This window comes from Amblyomma mixtum, chromosome 3, assembly GCF_055824585.1.
Source record: "Amblyomma mixtum isolate Tamu chromosome 3, ASM5582458v1, whole genome shotgun sequence".
Classification (NCBI taxonomy): Eukaryota; Metazoa; Arthropoda; class Arachnida; order Ixodida; family Ixodidae; genus Amblyomma; species Amblyomma mixtum.
The window spans coordinates 380,986,344-381,004,323 of NC_143014.1; the positions used below are offsets into that span (position 1 = coordinate 380,986,344).

Below are 17,980 nucleotides of genomic sequence, written 5' to 3' on the forward strand. Positions count from 1 at the left end.
GTCTTTTCGTGTTCCTTTTCTGCCACGAAGGAGTCGCTTCCCGCCACTCAGCGTAGAGCGCTAATGACTCCTAGAGCCTTGCACTGGTGACTTATAGTGATGTTCGAGCTGTTTACAAAGCCACACACTTTTATGGTTGCGCACTTCCCCCTTCCTCCCACAGTGTTGAAGGTATTCCGAACAAAGGTTAACCCGACCGCCCAACCTGCCCAACCCCGCCGCGGTGTTCCCTCCCGGTGTTCCCTCCCGTGTGCACTCGTCTTGGTAGAAGACTAGCACTGCTTCTTTGGGGAATGGCTGTGGGGCTTGGCTTATCCATCATCCCTGTCCTGTCCTGGCGACGGCGTTATTCTAGGTCTGTCTGCGAAGCTCCCGCTTGAACATGAGCGACAGCACCTCGCGGAAAGACGGGTAGACGACGATCTCCTTGAGGCGCTCCAGAGCCCAGCGGCTCCCGGTGACCATGAGCTGGAGAAACCACTCGTCCATGCGGTCCGTCTTGAGGTCGCATTGGATGTCCTCTGCGCCGGACCAGTCCATCATGATCGCCGTGAATACGTCTTCGTAGCGACGCAGGATTAGGAAGAATTCTTCGTCTTGGCGGTCGATGTAAATCCTGGGGAGGACAGCGGAAGACAATTCAGGGTATTTCGTGCACTGCGATGAACAGTTACCAAGGCACTGCGCGTAGCGGTGCTTTTGAAAAGCTGTGAAGTCGCCTTGGATTTCCGAAACATGCACTGGCTGTTTTTAATTACTTCCTCAATAAATCAAGACTGAGAAGAGTATGCTGATTTTAGAGTATTTCTCGAAGCACGCCGATTATGTACCCACTTTAAACATGGCAGTAACACAACCTGTCAGCTGCTACTCCTGACGCAGTTCGTTAACACACCGAACAGTGTGTGAAATACCTGACTAGCTCTGTGGAGGGGCACACCTCCGGTGCCCCGCGCAGATAGGCCAGGTTGCCGGACATGGAAAGCCGGTTGAGCGTGATGAGGGCCAGGTGTCCCAGCCGGTAGCGGCGGCGGCACTCCAGGGAGATGAGTTCTCCGTCGCTTCCGCCCTGGAAGATCTTGAGGCACCATGCGCACGCGAAGCGCAGGCACAGGACCACCAGCTTGTGCGGTGGCACGTCCCTCGAGAGGGAGCGGGACACCTGCGATGGGAAATGAACAGTGAACTCCCGCTACAGGCCCTCGCACGCTGAGAATGACACACACTCTAAGTACATTTATCTATGGATGCATTTTTTTTACAGTGCGGTGAAATTAGATTAATGTGCTGCCACATGACATCGTTCTCACTTCTTTACACCAGGAGCGTGTAAAAGGTCTTGAAAGCTCTTATAAATACCCCCTTTACCTTCTTAAGCTCTGGAAACTTTCACAACATAAACCTTAATCTAGGTTAAGCGCCCGATCCTGCGCATTTCCCGATTGCTTGAAAAGAAACCGAACATAAGGCAGGAGGAACCGTCAAGGAAGTACAGCTGCTCGTTATTATTAAGTTATGATAAGTTCTGATAGCAGAATAGCGGAGACGTAATAGCGTAGCCATATCCGTACCATCCGGTTGACTGCTGGAGGTAGGCAGGCAGGTGCATGATCTTTACCATTGGCCAAGGCTTAGCCGGTGCGTGCGTTCGTACGTTTGCGCTGTGCTGAAACTTTATATCCTGTCGTGTCCGGTCGCTGTGTTGAATGCAGCGAAAGACGCACACGGTACTTTAAGACTTCGTTTATTTAAAGCCGATGAGGGTGCGACCAGCGTCGACCGAGGCAGGAGCCGAACTGGCCGCCCGAAGAAAGGAGGGAGCGGAGAAGCGTCCACGGGAGGGAGTGGCTTCCCAAAACAGGAGGAGGATGCGGGGGCGCACCATGGGGGGGCATCTGGCGACAGCGTGCGACGAAGGGCAAGTGGTCGTTAGGAGGAGGATGCGAGTGGTCGTTAGGAGGAGGATGCGGGGGCGCACACACAAAAAAGCAATAAGGGGACACAACATATTCATAGAGCACAATCAGCACAAACTGGTGCTTTTGTCGAGTGACTATCACCCTCATCCTTGCAGACTTCACGCAAGGTCAAATACGAGACAAAACGCCGGCGCTTTGAAATCTTCCCATTCAGCAGTGCATGGCGCTTCGTTTCAAAGTGCCGCATGTAGCTGCACATAGTGTTTCTGTACGAAAGACGGACTTAGTTTTGTTGAGCAGGCCATCCACAATGCTGCTTCCATCCCGCTTCCTACAAATGTTGGATGGCGAATAACTCAAGACAGTTATCGGCGACGCATAAAAGATCCCCATGCTGTTATGTTTTGCCGTTCTAGTAGAGTGTTCCACCAGGCATCTGGTCCAGGAGCACCGCCGCTGTGCTGACGGAGGAAGGAACGTGGGCCGGAGATAGGGAGTAGGGGAAGTGAAGGAAAAACTGTATTTACATATTTACATGATTATTTACAAAAAGAGACAAACATGGTAAAAGCTGAGAAGTCTCAGGGAAACGCTGAAGGAATCGCTCAGGGAGTCGCTCCGGGAATGGCTCCTCGATGAACGTGTCGAGCGCGTTAAATAGACCCTCCCGAGATCTTCCCGCCTTTTTCAACCAATTTTAGGGACTTCGTCCGGGTGCTCCAAGGTCGTTCACCACTTGGTCGTCTCCATATCTTGTTTCGAGGAAACGCCAAGGGCGAACACCTTTAGCGTCGTCACTTCGCTTCATCCGCTGAGGCCCTTGGATACTCGGAAATGTCCAGAAGAGCGCGTTCACGGGCTAATCGTTTCCGGCCAGGTGGATTCCATATCTTGTTCCAAGGAAATGGCCCAAAGGCGAACACCGGCAGCGTCGTCACCCCGCTGTTGACAAGAGAGCGAGGCGCGGTTGAATGGCAGACGCTCGTCTCCGCAGGTGGCAGCAGGCGTTTGAGTCATTGTTACCCTGACAGATGCACACACAAAATCGCAGGGTCAATACTGCTGCGTTGGGTGCCGACTAAAGGGAACTCCGGAAAACACGTCGTGGCAGTTAGGCAGAAGTGGTGGTACCAGGAATCCAGGAGTTGAATACGTCCCTCGTGTTCGGTTCCACCTGTCATGAGGTTGCATGGGAGCGCGTGCATGAAAAAAGACCCCTTTCGCAGAATCACGCACTGCATCTGGGCATGGCCTAAGTGGAGACAGGTGTGACGGGAACACACAAAGAGAGTTAGGGGGGGGGGGGGGGTAGAAACACAACAATGCACAAAGTACGCAAAGGTGCCCAGCCCTCTAACTTGTACGTTTACTTTCGCGCGTGATCTCCGCCCCACGCAGCTCTCTTGCTGACCCCACGCACCTTGACGCATGCCTCGCGCATGATGTTCTTGTAGAGACCCAGTTCCTGCGGGTCCTTGACGAAGAGGAACTCGCGGCTGGAGTCGATCCAGTCGTGCATAAGCCTGAGCAGGTTGGTCAGCACCTGCGTGTCGCCGTGCTGCGTGTCGTTCTGGTCGCCGCCACCAGGGTGCGGCCTGCCCAGCAGCAGCGCACCGAGTCGCTGGCTGAAGCTGTTGCGCGATGCCGGCCCGCGGACGCAGGTGGACGTGTTGACCACGATGCGCATAAGCACATCGGACACCACCCAGGGGAAGCTCTGGATGCCACCTTCCGAGGACTGAAGCTCGTACGTCACCTGCGTCCCGACCCCACATGATACTTTAGCGAATTACCCTGCACAAGGCGTTAGCCTTAACGTAGTCGCCGTAAGGTGTAAAGCTAGTCTAGGGCTGCCATCGAACGAAAAACGCTAAAGCTAGATCATCGGTCTTTGTCAAAACATAAGTCACCGTGAAATCTCTTCAGAAGACGCTGAAAAACGCGGGAGGAATGAGGCCTGTAGTAGTTTTTATTTAAAAAAAAAGGCTTTCATTTCGCGGAAGGTATAACCAAGATGCATTACTGAGCACCAAGTACAAATAAGGCCACAAGCTCGAACTATCTCTTCTCATTCTTCGTCTAAAGCTTTATGTCGGATCCCCGGAGGAAGGGTCACGGGCATATTACTTCAGCTCGCTATTACCCACCTTGCTTCCGCCACGACCGTAGTAATCATCTGTTCCTTACTACCACACCTAACTTTTGAAATTAGTTGTCGTCGAATGCGTCTGTGGACTGGCGGAATCTGGCATAGAATTAGTACGGCCACTAAGATAGTCGGTCGTTCAGACGCTTCGGATTCCCTCCGCAAGCATTATTCACCTTTCAGAAACTATTCGAGGGCAGCTTGCGTAACGTCGATGGAAGACTGCATGCAGTCGCTGATATGAAGTCCTAACTATCTGCCTTCTTGGTCGCCGTCATGCTACCTTCAGAATGTATTAGTGTGGCTATTCAGCCCGGTTTTTCAAGTATGTGTATTGGGCTCTGCTTAGAAGGTACACCACGACAATCGACAGCCCCCCTTGAACAGCACAATCTTTCAGGCTTCCGCTATAAACGCAGCCAGCCAGGCAGGCAGTTCCATTACCGAGAAGGGGAAAGGGTGAGGCTCGCAGTAAGAAATGGTCAACCTAAAAGCCTCCCATCTTGCACTGTGACACCCTCTGCAGGCTTAAAACACGAATGCTAGAGCACGTCGCTTCAACTGACATCAGCGCCGCTCATGATGATAGCGGCTGCAGGGTACCCTTACTATAAGGCCACCCGTTATCGTCAGCCGCCGCAAACACATCGTGCAGCATGGTCTCAGACCTAGCGGCCAACATTCCGCGGCGCTGGTGTCAGTCCTCCAAGGCACACAGCCACTATTCATCACTCCGTCTTCCCTTCAAGTTCTACATGCAGCTAAATAAGGCAGCGAAAGACAAAGGAAGGGACACATATACAACACTGTTAACAACAGAATAAGGTGACAGCCTTTAGCGTTGCGTTCGTGTGCCATATCTGTTTCCGGCTCGTTTGTTCGCTCACCCAGCTTCCCTCTTTATGCACTGACCACAGCTCAGCAGAATACCAGATCGAAAGCGATGCACGCAGAAAAGAAAGCGTACGATGTCTCACCTGGTACCAGGCGGAGGCCTTAAGGTTCTCGCGAGCCGGGTCCAGCTGCTGTGAGAAGAACTCCTCGCGCGTTCGGCGCACCACGTGCTCGACCTGGCTCTCGAGCACCATGGCCATGTCCGTAGGGTCGTTCTTCTCCTTCACGTACTTGCTGAGCTTGGACACAGCACCGGAGAGGGCCTCGCTCTCGCTTTCGATGTGGTACGACTTGAGCAGCGCCCGGATCTTCATCGCGTACCTGGCACAAAGGAAAATGATAAGGTACTGTCACTGAGCTGTGCAGGTGATGCAAGCAACGGAAAGGGAGGAGGTACTGTCACTGAATCATGCAGGTGATGCAAGCAACGTAAAAGGAAGAGAAAGTAGTGTTATTGAACTGTGCAGGTGATGCAACGAAAAAGGAGGTACTGTCAGAGAACCATGCACGAGATGTAGCAACGGAAAAGGATGGGTTATGACGCAAGCAAGGCCAGGAAATCTGGACAAACGCTTCTATTTCGAACGGCTTCCACCACGAGCATCGTGGTGCTGAACATTAAAAAGAAAATTGGCAGTGGCTTAGCTCTGGTTAAGCCTGGATATACAAGCGAAAAGCTGCAGTTATGCTTTGTTTGACGTCATGGCTGTCGCAGTTCGCGCACAATGCACTGGGAGCACCACGATAGCGGTGTAGGCAAGCGCGTTATATAGCCCTCCTTCCGCATGCGTAGCAACTGTGGTAAACACGAGGCTGCAACGAAAGGTCAAACGGTGGCGAGAAGGCGAGCGCGCAGTAGTAGCGGCGGTGAGGAGGCGGCGCATATTCGCAACGGGCATGACCTATAGGGGGCGCGCGAGGCGATTCAACATGGCTGTCACTGGGATGATACTCCTTGCCCGTCGTCATTGTTGTCGTGTGCCGAGCTGCGCCGCGGAAGGTTGTAGCGTTGTAGTGCTAACCGATTTTCGGTAGTCTGCTATGATTTCGCTACCATTCAGCAGGCCGCTGTCTCTAGGAGACATCATGAACCATATTGGAGCGGCAGAAACAAGAATTCGATGCCTAATTGAAGGCGAAGCGGTTCTCAACGCCGGCCATGTCATCTGCTGCGGCGTGAAGGCTTCCAGCATTGGATCCGTCACAATACAAGGACTTTGCGTGCAGACATCGAACGTTCAGCAGAAACCACATGAACTGGAGTTCATTTACAGCCAAGACAGCTCCATCAAGGTATGTCACACGTTTTACTGTGTACGGAGCCTACAGGCCAGCATGAAACGCTCGGCTCGCTCAAAAGTATCGTTTCTCTAGACAGGCTGTGCGGTTAAGCCTGCGGTCTGTCGCAAGTACAGTCAGCGTCAGTGGTGTAGCGATGTTTTTATCGTTAGGCATGACGATGTCAGTACAGTTGTTCTGACTTGCGCGTAAACTCCCGAGCGCCGACGGAGCTCTTGAAAGGTAGCGGAGCCCTTCGACGTTGCGGCGACATCATCACGTCGTAGCAGCCTCAAGGAAATATGCTAGCGGTCGTACTGTGTGTCATTGCGTTGCACATCATCCATGACCACCTTACCCAACAGTTTGTGCTCATACAGGCGCGAATGTTTTTATGTAGGGCGGGCGCTGCTCTTGTCTGCAGAGTTAACACCAACATATTCCATCGTTTTATATCAACGTTTATTAATTACAGATTTATTACAGAATGCCTTACCATATGCGAGGTTTTCTTCACGCTGATTATCCTTTGGACTGATAATCGCTGCGTTTGAAAATTAAAATTCGTTTGCACACTTCATTTTCAGGGCCACTGCTCCTGCAAGGCTGGAAACTCCCAACACTGCAAACACATGGTCGCAATGTTGCTGTTTGTAAACAGGCAAGAGTGCTTTTATTTCATCTTTTTATTTTCATCAGGCACAGCTCAGTAGAGCAAGTGTGAAGTGGCACTTTGAGCATGTAGAACAACTCATGCAACCTTAGGCAGTTTGACATAAATAAAGCACATATGCAACCAACAGAGCTAAACTCTTCATTCTGATGAAAATATCCTTGCTTTCTGCTAACTAGCATTAGTATCACAAAAGTTCCGAACAGTAATATGAAAAGTTCCTTTGTGTGCATGGTTTAAATTATTGAAGCTAGATTAAAACACTCTGAAAAACTGCAAGCTAATTAAATACTTGGTGGCACTTAATACAGACATCTAAAGGCAGCTATGCAGACATGTGCTACAGAAGTATCACTTGCTTTTCTTCATTCACAGGACTGGCATCAACAATCTGGAGCATCTGACGTGCACCGACCTGAAGCAAGCCTGGGGTAAACTGAAGGCATCACCGATGTACCACGCAAGAGAACTGAAAGAACTGTGCCATGTGAATGTCCAGCAACGGCTACAGCTACCTACAGACACACAGGAAGCAATAAGGCAGAGACTGATAGCAGCCCTGCCAGAAAGTGCATTGGCACTTCACTTTCACGGCAGGCTGCAGGAGAGCTCTCAGTCACCTGCTTCGGATCCAAGTGACGATGAACACCAATTGCTGAGCCATATGATGTGCCAGGACATGAGGCCCTACACTGATTTCCTGTACCATAATGTTCGTTTCCAAGAGGTGGGAAAGTTCAAAATATGCAAATCGTCAGACCAAGATTTGACAGAACGGGAGCAGCATTTTTACAGAAAATATGTGGCGGTGACTCGGGAGGAAGCCCTGCAGATCTTGGCTGCAACACGGACTCAAGACAACACCATATGGCACAAAGAGCGGAAAGTCAGGATAACCGGGAGCAGGTGCCACGCATATTTCACTTTCCTTCCGAAGGATGGCCGCACTTGGGAGGACAAAATGTCAGTAATGGTGGCCGAAAGCTTTCGTGGCAACCAGGCAACACGCTACGGAAAAGCAAGCGAAGAGCCGGCTATTGCCGACTACATAAGTAAAACTAAAAATTCAGTTACAAAGGTTGGCCTGGTTGTGCACCCTCTCTTGCCTTGGCTAGGGTATAGCCCAGATGGTGTTGTCTTCACCAAGGGAGTGCCAACAATTCTCCTAGAAGTAAAGAGCCCAGTACTTGGCAGAACAAAGGAAGGTGTAGATCTTGTGGAAGAAAGGAAGCTTCCTTATGTAAAGAAAGATGGAGAAAACATTGTTATCAACAAGAGGCATTCGTATTTTTCGCAGGTGCAGCTTGGGATGTTCCTGCTCAATTTGAAGTTAGCACACTTTGTAGTGTACTCCGAAGTAGACTCACTAATCATCACCGTGCATCGATGTGACGAACATATTGACAGGCTCATACGAAGGCTGCAGTTCGTCTATTTCCAGCACCTTTTGCCAAAACTTGTGGAGTCTCTCTAAAGAGGTCGAACTGTATTTCGAAGTTGGCCACACATCGGTGGAGAGCGAGCCACACTCCGGTCAACCATCAACATGCCGAAATGGCCAGGTAATTGCCGAAGTGAACGCTCTGGTGATGCGGGACCGTCATGTGACTATCCGAGAAATTGCGGAAGAGGTGGACATCAGTAGTTTTTCTGCACATTCCATTATCACCGTAGGTTTGGCCATGAAGAGAGTTGCGGCGAAATTCGCACCGAAGCTGCTCACGGTTGAGCAAAAGCAGCTTCGTGTTGAAGTCTCACAGGACACATGGATTCCACAAACAGTTACCCCGACTTCATCAACACCATAATCACTGGTGACGAGTCTTGGGTGTACGGGTAGGACCCGGAAACCAAATCCCAGTCGTCATAGTAGAAGCATTCCATGTCGCCAAGACCAAAGAAGGCCTGCCAAATGCTCAGCAACGTCAAAGTGATGCTGACTGCTTTCTTGGACTCTCACTGTGTGGCACACCACGAGTACGCACACCCCAGGGTCAAACAATTACAAAAGAGTACAACAGGGCTGTCCTCCATCGCCTACGTAATGCTGTGCGGCGCAAGAGACCGGAATTGTGGTCAACAGGAAATTGGCGCATCCATCACGACAATGCTCCGAACATTCTTCGGACTTGATTAAGACTTTTTTGGCAAAAAAACCAGACCCCTGTTGTTCAACAGGCTTCTTACTCTCTTGATATGGCCCCCTGCGACTTCTGGTTGTTTCCCAAAATCAAGAGGTCATTGAAAGGAGCGCGATTTTAGACAAGAGAGGACATTATGGCTGCAACGACAGCTGAGCTAAACTCCATTCCGAAAAAGGCCTTTTCGGAATACTTCCAACAGTGGCAGCACATCTGGGAGAAGTGTGTTGAGTCCCAAGGAGACTGCTTTGAAGGTAATTAGGTTTCCAACGCTCCAGTTATGCCATTTTTTTTTTCTTCGGTCAAAGGTCGGATACTTTTCTAACAGACCTCGTATGTACATTTATGTATGCTCCTCCTGCCCAGACGTTCTCTTACAATTTCTTTGGAGGAGAAATTCGAGGCCCGTGTACTGTGCAATGTCAGTGCACGTCAAAGAACCCCAGGTGGTCGAAATTTCCGGAGCCGTCCACTACGGCGTCTCTCATAGCCTTAGTCGCTTTGGGACGTTAAACCCCATAAACCAACCAAATAAAAATGACACAAATGTGATAAAAAAAGTTCTGATAGAATTAAAGAAAAAAATGGATTCTGTCTGCAGTTGACATGCCTGGTCTAGTTAACATGCAGTCCAAATCTCTTCTCAGAAAGAATAGGCGTTGAAAGGTTCACAATGCCTGCGACTGTGATCAATACCTGATCAAGCGCTCCCACCATTTCCCAAGGAACGGGCCCCTTCAGAATCTTGAACACTTTCATGCGTTGGATTGCTCGTTCCACGTGCACCCTCGCCCTGGCAATTTTAAGTGTCTTTTCAGATTCGGCAGCTGTGAACTGCGCCTGGTTCCGCAGGAAAGGGGGCTGCACAATTCCGAGTCCATGTTCCGCACATAGACTATCTATGCTAAACCCTTTGTCGATCATTACATCGTCCCTAAAGCTATCTAGCTTGTTGAGAACTGCTGATTTCTCCACACAAGCTTTATCGGAAGCTCTGCCGCCAAACCCATCACTAAGAAATGTGATGAGTCCTGCAGGCGACACTCCAATGAGTACCTTGGCAGTGTGCATGCCTTTGTAATAGGAGTACGTCAGTATCCTACATGATGCACAGTGAGATTTTTCTAATGCAATTTCCGTGCAGTCAAGCACAATGCGAACTTCTCGGTAGTCATTAAAGCACTGTGGCATGTTCTTTCTTATTTCATCCTTTTCAGGCCAGGGAATAGCAGCTTCCAAAATGGCAGCAAGGTTTCGCAGTGTGTCGTAGAAGTGCCTTGCCACTGTCCTTCTGCTTACGCCGATCAACGTGGCCAAACATTCTAAAGGAAGGCATGTTTTCAGCCTAGTGAGCACAAGCACTACGCGGTCAAATACAGGAATGGCTGTGTTCGAATGGTCTATTCGAGCCACTTCATCTGATATTGCCATCAGTGCATTCATCGAATTCACTCCTGTAAAGGCCACGACAGCAGCATTGGTTGATAGCAAATCTACCAACTTCACCTTCTTCGGCGCAAGGGCATCAGTGTTAACTTGTACACCTTTGTCCAGAACATTTTTTTAAGCACATCTTCGACATGGCTGCACCCCTGGAGCTGCAGAAGTATGTCGGCCACCTCCACATCCTGTGCAGCAGCACAATCCAAGTGGCCATCTTGCCCGACTGAAGCCTTGTTGAGGCAGGAATCACCTGGCACTGCTTCTGAGTCAGCCATCTGCATCACAAAACCAAATGTGCCCAAGGCATGATGAGAAGATCCTAAAGCATTAGCAATAGAATGATGACAACACATAGTGCGGCTACGTCATTCGCAACGCTTACCTTGGTAACGTTACTGGTAGCCAGTTCCGCCTCAGTGGGCAAGGCGAGTGGCACTGACTCTGTGTCTGAATCCCTTGGTAAGGACGCTTCTGCACAAGACAAAAGAACCCTCACCTGTGAAAAAGTGACAGCACAGCCTAAAAATTACCATTTGTTTAGAGCTGTTGCGTTTTAGCTTTCCCTGGCCCACTGTGGTGGTGTAGTAGCTAAAGCGCTGAGCTACCGAGGTCACAGTAGCCACTTATGTGATGCAGGTGTAAAATGTACACACCTGTGCATATGACATGGTGTGCACGCATGGCAAAAAAACATTGTGTCGAACCAGTAGACTCTAGAAGACGGCATGCAAATGAACGTTCAATTAGCACGAACAAACAGGTTCCGGTAGTTTCTTCGAGACTGTCACGGAGTGAAACCTCCTTCCATCATATGTACTCGAATCTGATAATCCTGTCAAGAAGCTGGGATATTTGTTTATTTATTTATTTATTTATTTATTTATTTATTTATTTATTTATTTATTTATTTATCAAATACTGCCAACTGCCTCTTGGCAGTCAAAGCAGGAGTGGATACATTGTTCTTGAACAATTGCTAAGGTGAGTTTAACAGCGGCAAAGAAAGAAAACATGCTATTGACAATCAGCCATGAAGGAATGTGCACAATCAAAAAACACACAAAAAAAGAAAGAAGGAATACACTTTGAAAGGCGGACGGCAAAGCAAGAAGCGTTGGAAAGAAATACTTGCAGCATCATAGATAAGATGACACGGCTGTAACAAAAGATTCAACTGAGGGCATGTCAGCTACTTCATAGGGTAAGGCGTTCCACTCAGCTGTGGTTCGAGGAAAGAATGATGAACGGTAGGCGTTAGTTTTAACCTGCGGCATTACAATTGTTTTGCTGTGCTTGCCTCTCGTTTTCCTGGATTCGTTGAAGTGCATGTAATTATGAAAATTTATTTTGACATGGTGGTTGACAATACTGTACATCATTTTTAGGCGGTGTAGTTTGCGGCGCATTTCTAGCGACGGGAGCCCAGCTCGTGTTCTCAGGTCTGAAACAGAGATACTTCTATGGTAAGCGTTAAAAATGAATCTAAGTGCTTTCTTTTGTACCCCTTCAATGTGATTGATGTTTTTCTTAGTATGAGGGTCCCAAACAGTGTCAGCGTAATCAAGAATTGGCCTAACGAGTGTCGTGAATGCTGCAAGTTTTGTTGCACTAGTGCAGTGCCTCATGCGGTGCTTTAATAACCACAGCTTTTTTAGTGACGCCGACACAACATATTCAACATGTGCGTTCCACGTTAATTTGGAGTCAATTATAACACCAAGATATTTGAAGTTGTCAACCCGCTTGACATCAGCATTGTTAATTTTGTAAGTATATATTAACGGTTTTTTCTTTCTTGTGACCATCATGTGGGCACATTTAGAGACATTTAGGTTCATACGCCAGGATTGACACCAACTGGTAATTGCAGAGAGGTAATCACGTAGCACAATTTGATCTTGCACAGATTCGATGACCTGGTACACGATGCAGTCATCGGCAAAGAACCGGCATTGTACAGAGGAATCCAAAGACAGGTCATTTAAATAGATCAGAAAAAGAAGAGGTCCAAGGACAGAACCTTGTGGTACACCGGATAATACAGGGGCAGATGAAGAAAGTGAGTTTTCAATGCAGACATACTGTTGTCGATTGGATAAGTAACAATCAAGCCAATTCAAAATTTGTTCATTTTGCAATACACTTTTTAGCTTAAGTAATAACCTTTTGTGACAGACTCGGTCAAACGCCTTTTCGAAGTCGAGGAACAGTATATCAATTTGCCCACCCCGATCCAAAGCTACCATGAGATCATTAGTAGTGTGTAGTAGTTGCGTAACCGTGGATAGGCCACGTCGAAAACCGTGCTGTCCCTCAGAAAAGAAATTATTATTTTCCAGAAAACTGCTTATATGCTTAAAAATAAAGTGCTCCATTACCTTACCTTGCTAGCGGTGCACAGGAGCGAAACAGGCCTGTAATTGTTGACACTAGCCTTATCTCCAGATTTGTGAATAGGGATGACCTTAGCCATTTTCCAATCATCGGGAATGGTAGCTTGATTCAAACTCTCGTTGAATATTATGAGCAGGTATTTCGAGCACCATTCTGCGTACCTAAATAGAAAGTTGTTGGATATTTCGTCTGGTCCGGCAGATTTTTTTGTGTCTAAGTTTAACAGTGACGAAAAAATGCCTTGTTCCGTAATAAAGAGGTTCGGCAGCTCATATTTTGGGCATACATATTCAGGACTAAGATTATCAGCTTGTAAAAATACGGAAGCAAAATACGCGTTGAAAGCCTCGGCAATACACTGAGTATCAGTGGTCTCGGTACCGTTCAGTCTGACTTTGGTCACCGGAGCTTTTTTGTTTGTTAAATGCATCCAAAACTTTCTTGGCGCGTTTGTAAGAAAATGGTGCATCTTAACGTTAAAAAAGTGGTATTTAGATAATTTAATTTTATTTTTAAGTTCAGTGCGCAATGACTGTAGCCTTGAGCGAGCGGTGCAAGAATTGAGGCGTGAACAGCGTTTTAGTCGACGCTTTAGGTGCAGTATGTCCCGAGTAATCCATGGACTGTGGCGAGGTGCTTTCTTACACTTCATGGGAACGAAATTCTTAGTGCATTCATGTACTGAATGTTTAAAATGCTTCCATAAATCGTTGACGCTAAAGTTTCCCAGCTTGTGTTTTTCAAGAAAGGAGTCAAAATCCTGTTCTAAGTAGTCAATCACGCTTTCGTCGGCAGCATTTCTAAAATCCAAGAATTTCTTGGGGATGCTTCGTGTCACCTTTCTTGATAAATTGCTTTTAAAAAGAACAGATTCGTGATCGGATATGCCTGGCAAGACTTCAACAGTAAATCCTAAATCACTTACTTCTGCAGAAATAAAAACAAGATCGAGAATTGATTTCGAAGTCGTAGTGACACGTGTTGGTATTTCCACTATCTGTTTTATCTGTTTAAGATTAAAAGAAAAAGCAATATCAAGCAGCAGTTCACAGTGCAGACATGAAGGCCTTGCGCATAGTTCGTCCCAGTTTATCATGGGTAGATTAAAGTCGCCGCATAAGATAACATAAGGGTAACGTTTTCTGTGCTCATGAAGAAAATTGTACAACGATTCTAAAATCGAAATGTCAGCATTTGGAGGCCTGTACACTACACCCATAAGAAGGCTGCCTTGGTGCAGTTGAACGTGAATCCAAACCATCTCGACAGATGTGTTGTGAGGAATTAATGTGTAGTTAATGCCCTTCCTAATTATGGCCGCGACGCCACCTCCCCTTGAGCCACGGTCTTGTCGAATTATATCATGCGAGATAGGTATAACGTCAGTATCAGGGATACTGTCATGGAGCCATGTTTCCGTGAGAAGCGTGACGTCAGGGCCGCAACCAAGAAGAAGGCTTTCGAGTTCATCGATTTTGTTCACGACGCTTCTAGCGTTGACATTTAGTACAGATAGCGGTGCTCTGTCTGGGTGTGGTTTTGTTGGCTGCAAGGCGCTGTTTCGTTTCTTTTTGCTAGAATTATGCCAGGTGTGTCACTTCAATTCCAGCGGAACGGCCTTGTTCAGTCCTTCGTCCCATCTGTAAACCTTCCCGTTTATTTTGACCTTATCGAATGATGACACTACCTTGTCGCCTTTGTCTCTGTTTGGTTTTGTATAGGCCCAAAGTTTTTTTCTTATCGCTTGGACTCGGGGCGAAAAGTCCTCCGAAACGCTGAATTCTGAGCCTTTAAAGGCGCTGCATGCTTTCAGTATCCTTGATTTGTCCCTGTAGTCTGAAAGCCTGAATATTACAGGTCGACATCTATCCTCACGTGCTTTCCCAATTCTGTGTTCTATTGTTCTATGGCTCCTAGCACTGCTGCCATGTATTTTGATGGCCTGCTTTATTTGCTGTTCTCATTTACGAGCCAAAGCTATTGTACAAGCTTTGTACAAATAAAAAATAAAAAAGTGAACACCTTGTCTGTGTTCTTCGCGGTGAAAACTCATAAACCTGGTGCACCCTTCAGGATGATTGTCAGCGAGAAATGGACCTGGCAGCAACAAAATATTAGGTTCATGCTTAGGCACTTGAATAATCTGGTTCTTTCTGATCCCTCTACCGTCAAGAATTCATTGGATGTAGCCAGCATGTTAAAAGGAGAGCAGATTGGATATGCCTTTTTCATAAATGTTGAAGATCTATTTTATTCCATACCACATAACGATCTGTTTATTGCTGTCGGACAATGCATTGAAACAAAAGGTACTATCGCCTTCCAAAATACAGCCAGCTTAAGTGTAGACAATTTTATGTCACTTTTAGAAGTTTATATCAATGCTACTTCTACCCAGTTTGACAACCGGCGCTATCTACTGCTCCAGGGCATTTGCATCGAAAAAAATATTGTTTGGTTCATTTTAAATGTTCATGAAGCCCCAGTGTTACGAGAAAGAATAAAATAGGTGCACACTGAGCATATGGCATTCAATAGAAGTCTGCGCCTTAAAGAAAAAAAACATATCAAGTTTCCCAAAACATACCTTCCTGAGTTCGTGCAGACGCCCGTGCCGCGCGAGCTGCTGCTGCCTGAATCCTGGACAAATCCTGGTGGTCATGAGGCCTGACAGGCAGGCGCTGCGACGGTACAGCGGTCTTCTTTAGCCGTTTTCGTTCGGGCGTCCACACCTGAGGGTCTGGGAAACACAATAACGCATTACATTGGCTTCACCCAGATATCAGGGTGAGGTCACTGACTGCCGGTGGGACCAGCTTAAACTCCGTCATAACTACACTTTAAACTGAACGAAAATATATTTTTAAAAAGTTAGCATTCGTAGGACATGGTCTGTGCCCATATCAGCCGAAGAACGCGGAGTTCCGTGTCGCGCAGAAATCGTAGAAGCTCTAAAACCTATCTCCAGGGAGGAAACTGTACAGCTAGTATGACTCATTCTGGCGCTTCGAGAGACGCGTAAGTTTAGCTCATGGGTTTAATGCCCCAAAGCGACTTAAGATATGAGGGACACGTTAGTGGATGACTCCGGAGAATTTCGACCGCTTGACGTTCTTCAACATGCACTGACATCGCACAGCACGCGGGCCTTTAGCACTTCACCTCCATCGAAATGCGGCCGCCGATTTCGCGTCAGCAGCCGAGCACCATGAGCACTGATCCACCGCGGCAGCTAAAAGCAATCAGTTCACAGTCAGACTAGTTAGCCTGAACTCAAGTCATGCACCCGCTGACATGATCAAAGGTCACCGAGAGAGTAACGACTGAATTTTGCAAGCCATACTGCCAATAGGACAGCATAAGCTGAAATTTAAGGCCCGAGCTACGCTACAACGCAATGATCGAGGATCAGCGCTTTACACTACCCTTCCCTGGTAAGCTGTACGGTAGCAGTCGCAAAAGTGCACATTTACTCACCCGTAGTGCTCCAGAAGAAGTCTCCGGCGACGAAGTGTTCGCTGCACACTCTCATTGACGGCGTCACCGCTTTACCCATACGCAGCTTGACCATCCATTCCTTTTTCAATCGCGAGCCATCCGGAAACGAATGGAGGCTTACGCGGTTCTTCACAGCTCTGTTGACGCACTGAGGCACGCAACACATCCGATTGCTCTTGTATTTTCTTTCCATCGCGTGAAGTTACGCACGTAAAAACGGAACGGGCAGGAAAACGCAAAAGCAGCCACTAACGCATTCAGCCGCTTCAGCGCCTCTGTTGGCGTCTGCAATAATCCCTGTGGCGTTTCCTTTTCTGACCGCTAGTTGGCGCCAGTGTAGGCGCCCCTTGCGAATGCGCAGCAGCGCGCGGTGGTGGTGGTGGTGAAAACTTTTAATTGCTGAAATAGAGTTTGGGAGCCATAGAGTTGCCCCGCTACATGGTCGGCGTCCCTAGTCCGGGACACCGCATGACAATGCCCCGTCTCTCGCCCGTTTCACCAGAGCCCTTTGGGACTCAAGCAAAGAGCAGTTGAGGAGGGCAGTCTCCCATGCCTATCTGGAAGGGGAAGGGGGGAGGTGGGGATTTTGAGTACATGCCCACACCATGTGGAATATATCACAGGTCTCCCCACAGTGCGGGCATCGCCCATCCGTGTTAGGATCGTAATGTTTTAAGATTGCAGGACAGAGTAGAGTACCTGTCTGCAGGCGCCTTAAAGTTCGCTCCTCCGTCTTACTCAGCCCATTTGCAGGGGCCGGGAAAAGGCGGTGGTTGTCGCTATAATGAGTTATTATTTCCCTGAATCGCAGCAGCGGCTGGTTAATCTCCGAGCCAGAAGAGCTGGGATGAGGAGCCCGGTGAATAAGCGCTCGGGCAGCCGCGTCAGCGGCCTCATTACCTCGTAAGCCCTGATGGCCAAGAGCCCAAATGATTCTTTTCGGTGTTGGATCAGTGGCAGTCCGTCTTAGAATGCAAGCAGCTAAGGGGGAGATCTCCCCTGCCAAGTAATGATCACATGCTTTTCGGGAGTCCGTAATGATGATTCTCGAATTGGCGTGGGCGGCAGCAAGCGCTATCGCTACTTCCTCGGCTTGCATTGAATTCGGGGCTCGAAAAGAAAGTCCACCAACGCGCATTTCCTGGTGAACGACAGCGGCCGTGTAAAATCCCGTGGGCGATGGCCCTGCTACGTCTACATAATATACTCCGGGTCGGGAGCCGTGTTGTCTCTCAAGAGCCCGAGCCCGCGCTTGTCGTCTGGCTGCGCCGAAAGGTCAGGCGGCGGAGTCGCAGCGGCGGTTGCGGCGGCGGCCGCTCCGACCACCTGCGCCTCTTCTGTGACGTCACTCGGTTCTGCGCACGCGCAGCTGTGGCTAATTCTGATCACGGAGCATACGCCAGACCCGGTGTTGACTAGCCTAGTGAAGCTTTTCGCTTCAAAATCTTGTGTGTAGCTCGGTGTGATTCGGATAAGCTCGGGTTAGTTCGGAGGAACGTGACGCAAGCTGCCCCAGAGTGGAAAGAGGGCGCGAAGATGAATAGCGAGAAACGCGCACATGCAGATGCCAGAAAGAAGAGACCGAGAATAAACA

At 48.5% G+C, this 17,980-nt stretch overlaps 2 protein-coding genes across 2 annotated transcripts in view; both read right to left on the reverse strand.

Moving 5' to 3' along the window:
• Positions 1 to 294: 294 nt before the first annotated feature.
• Positions 295 to 17,980, reverse strand: part of LOC149357000 (uncharacterized) — a 42,053-nt gene continuing 24,367 nt past the window's right edge. The window contains exons 18-21 of the mRNA XM_089584401.1: positions 5,043 to 5,280; positions 3,340 to 3,675; positions 915 to 1,162; positions 295 to 616 (exon numbers count right to left, since the gene is read on the reverse strand). Coding sequence (XP_089440527.1) covers positions 352 to 616; positions 915 to 1,162; positions 3,340 to 3,675; positions 5,043 to 5,280 — 1,087 coding nt within the window. The 3' untranslated portion in view covers positions 295 to 351. The remainder of the gene's footprint in view (positions 617 to 914; positions 1,163 to 3,339; positions 3,676 to 5,042; positions 5,281 to 17,980) is intronic.
• Positions 10,525 to 16,459, reverse strand: LOC149357001 (uncharacterized). The gene is made up of 4 exons (XM_089575382.1): positions 16,366 to 16,459; positions 15,476 to 15,628; positions 10,877 to 10,965; positions 10,525 to 10,769 (listed from the first exon to the last, which is right to left on the reverse strand). The coding sequence occupies exons 1-4, from the start codon at positions 16,457 to 16,459 to the stop codon at positions 10,554 to 10,556; spliced, it is 552 nt and encodes a 183-aa protein (XP_089431508.1). The 3' UTR covers positions 10,525 to 10,553.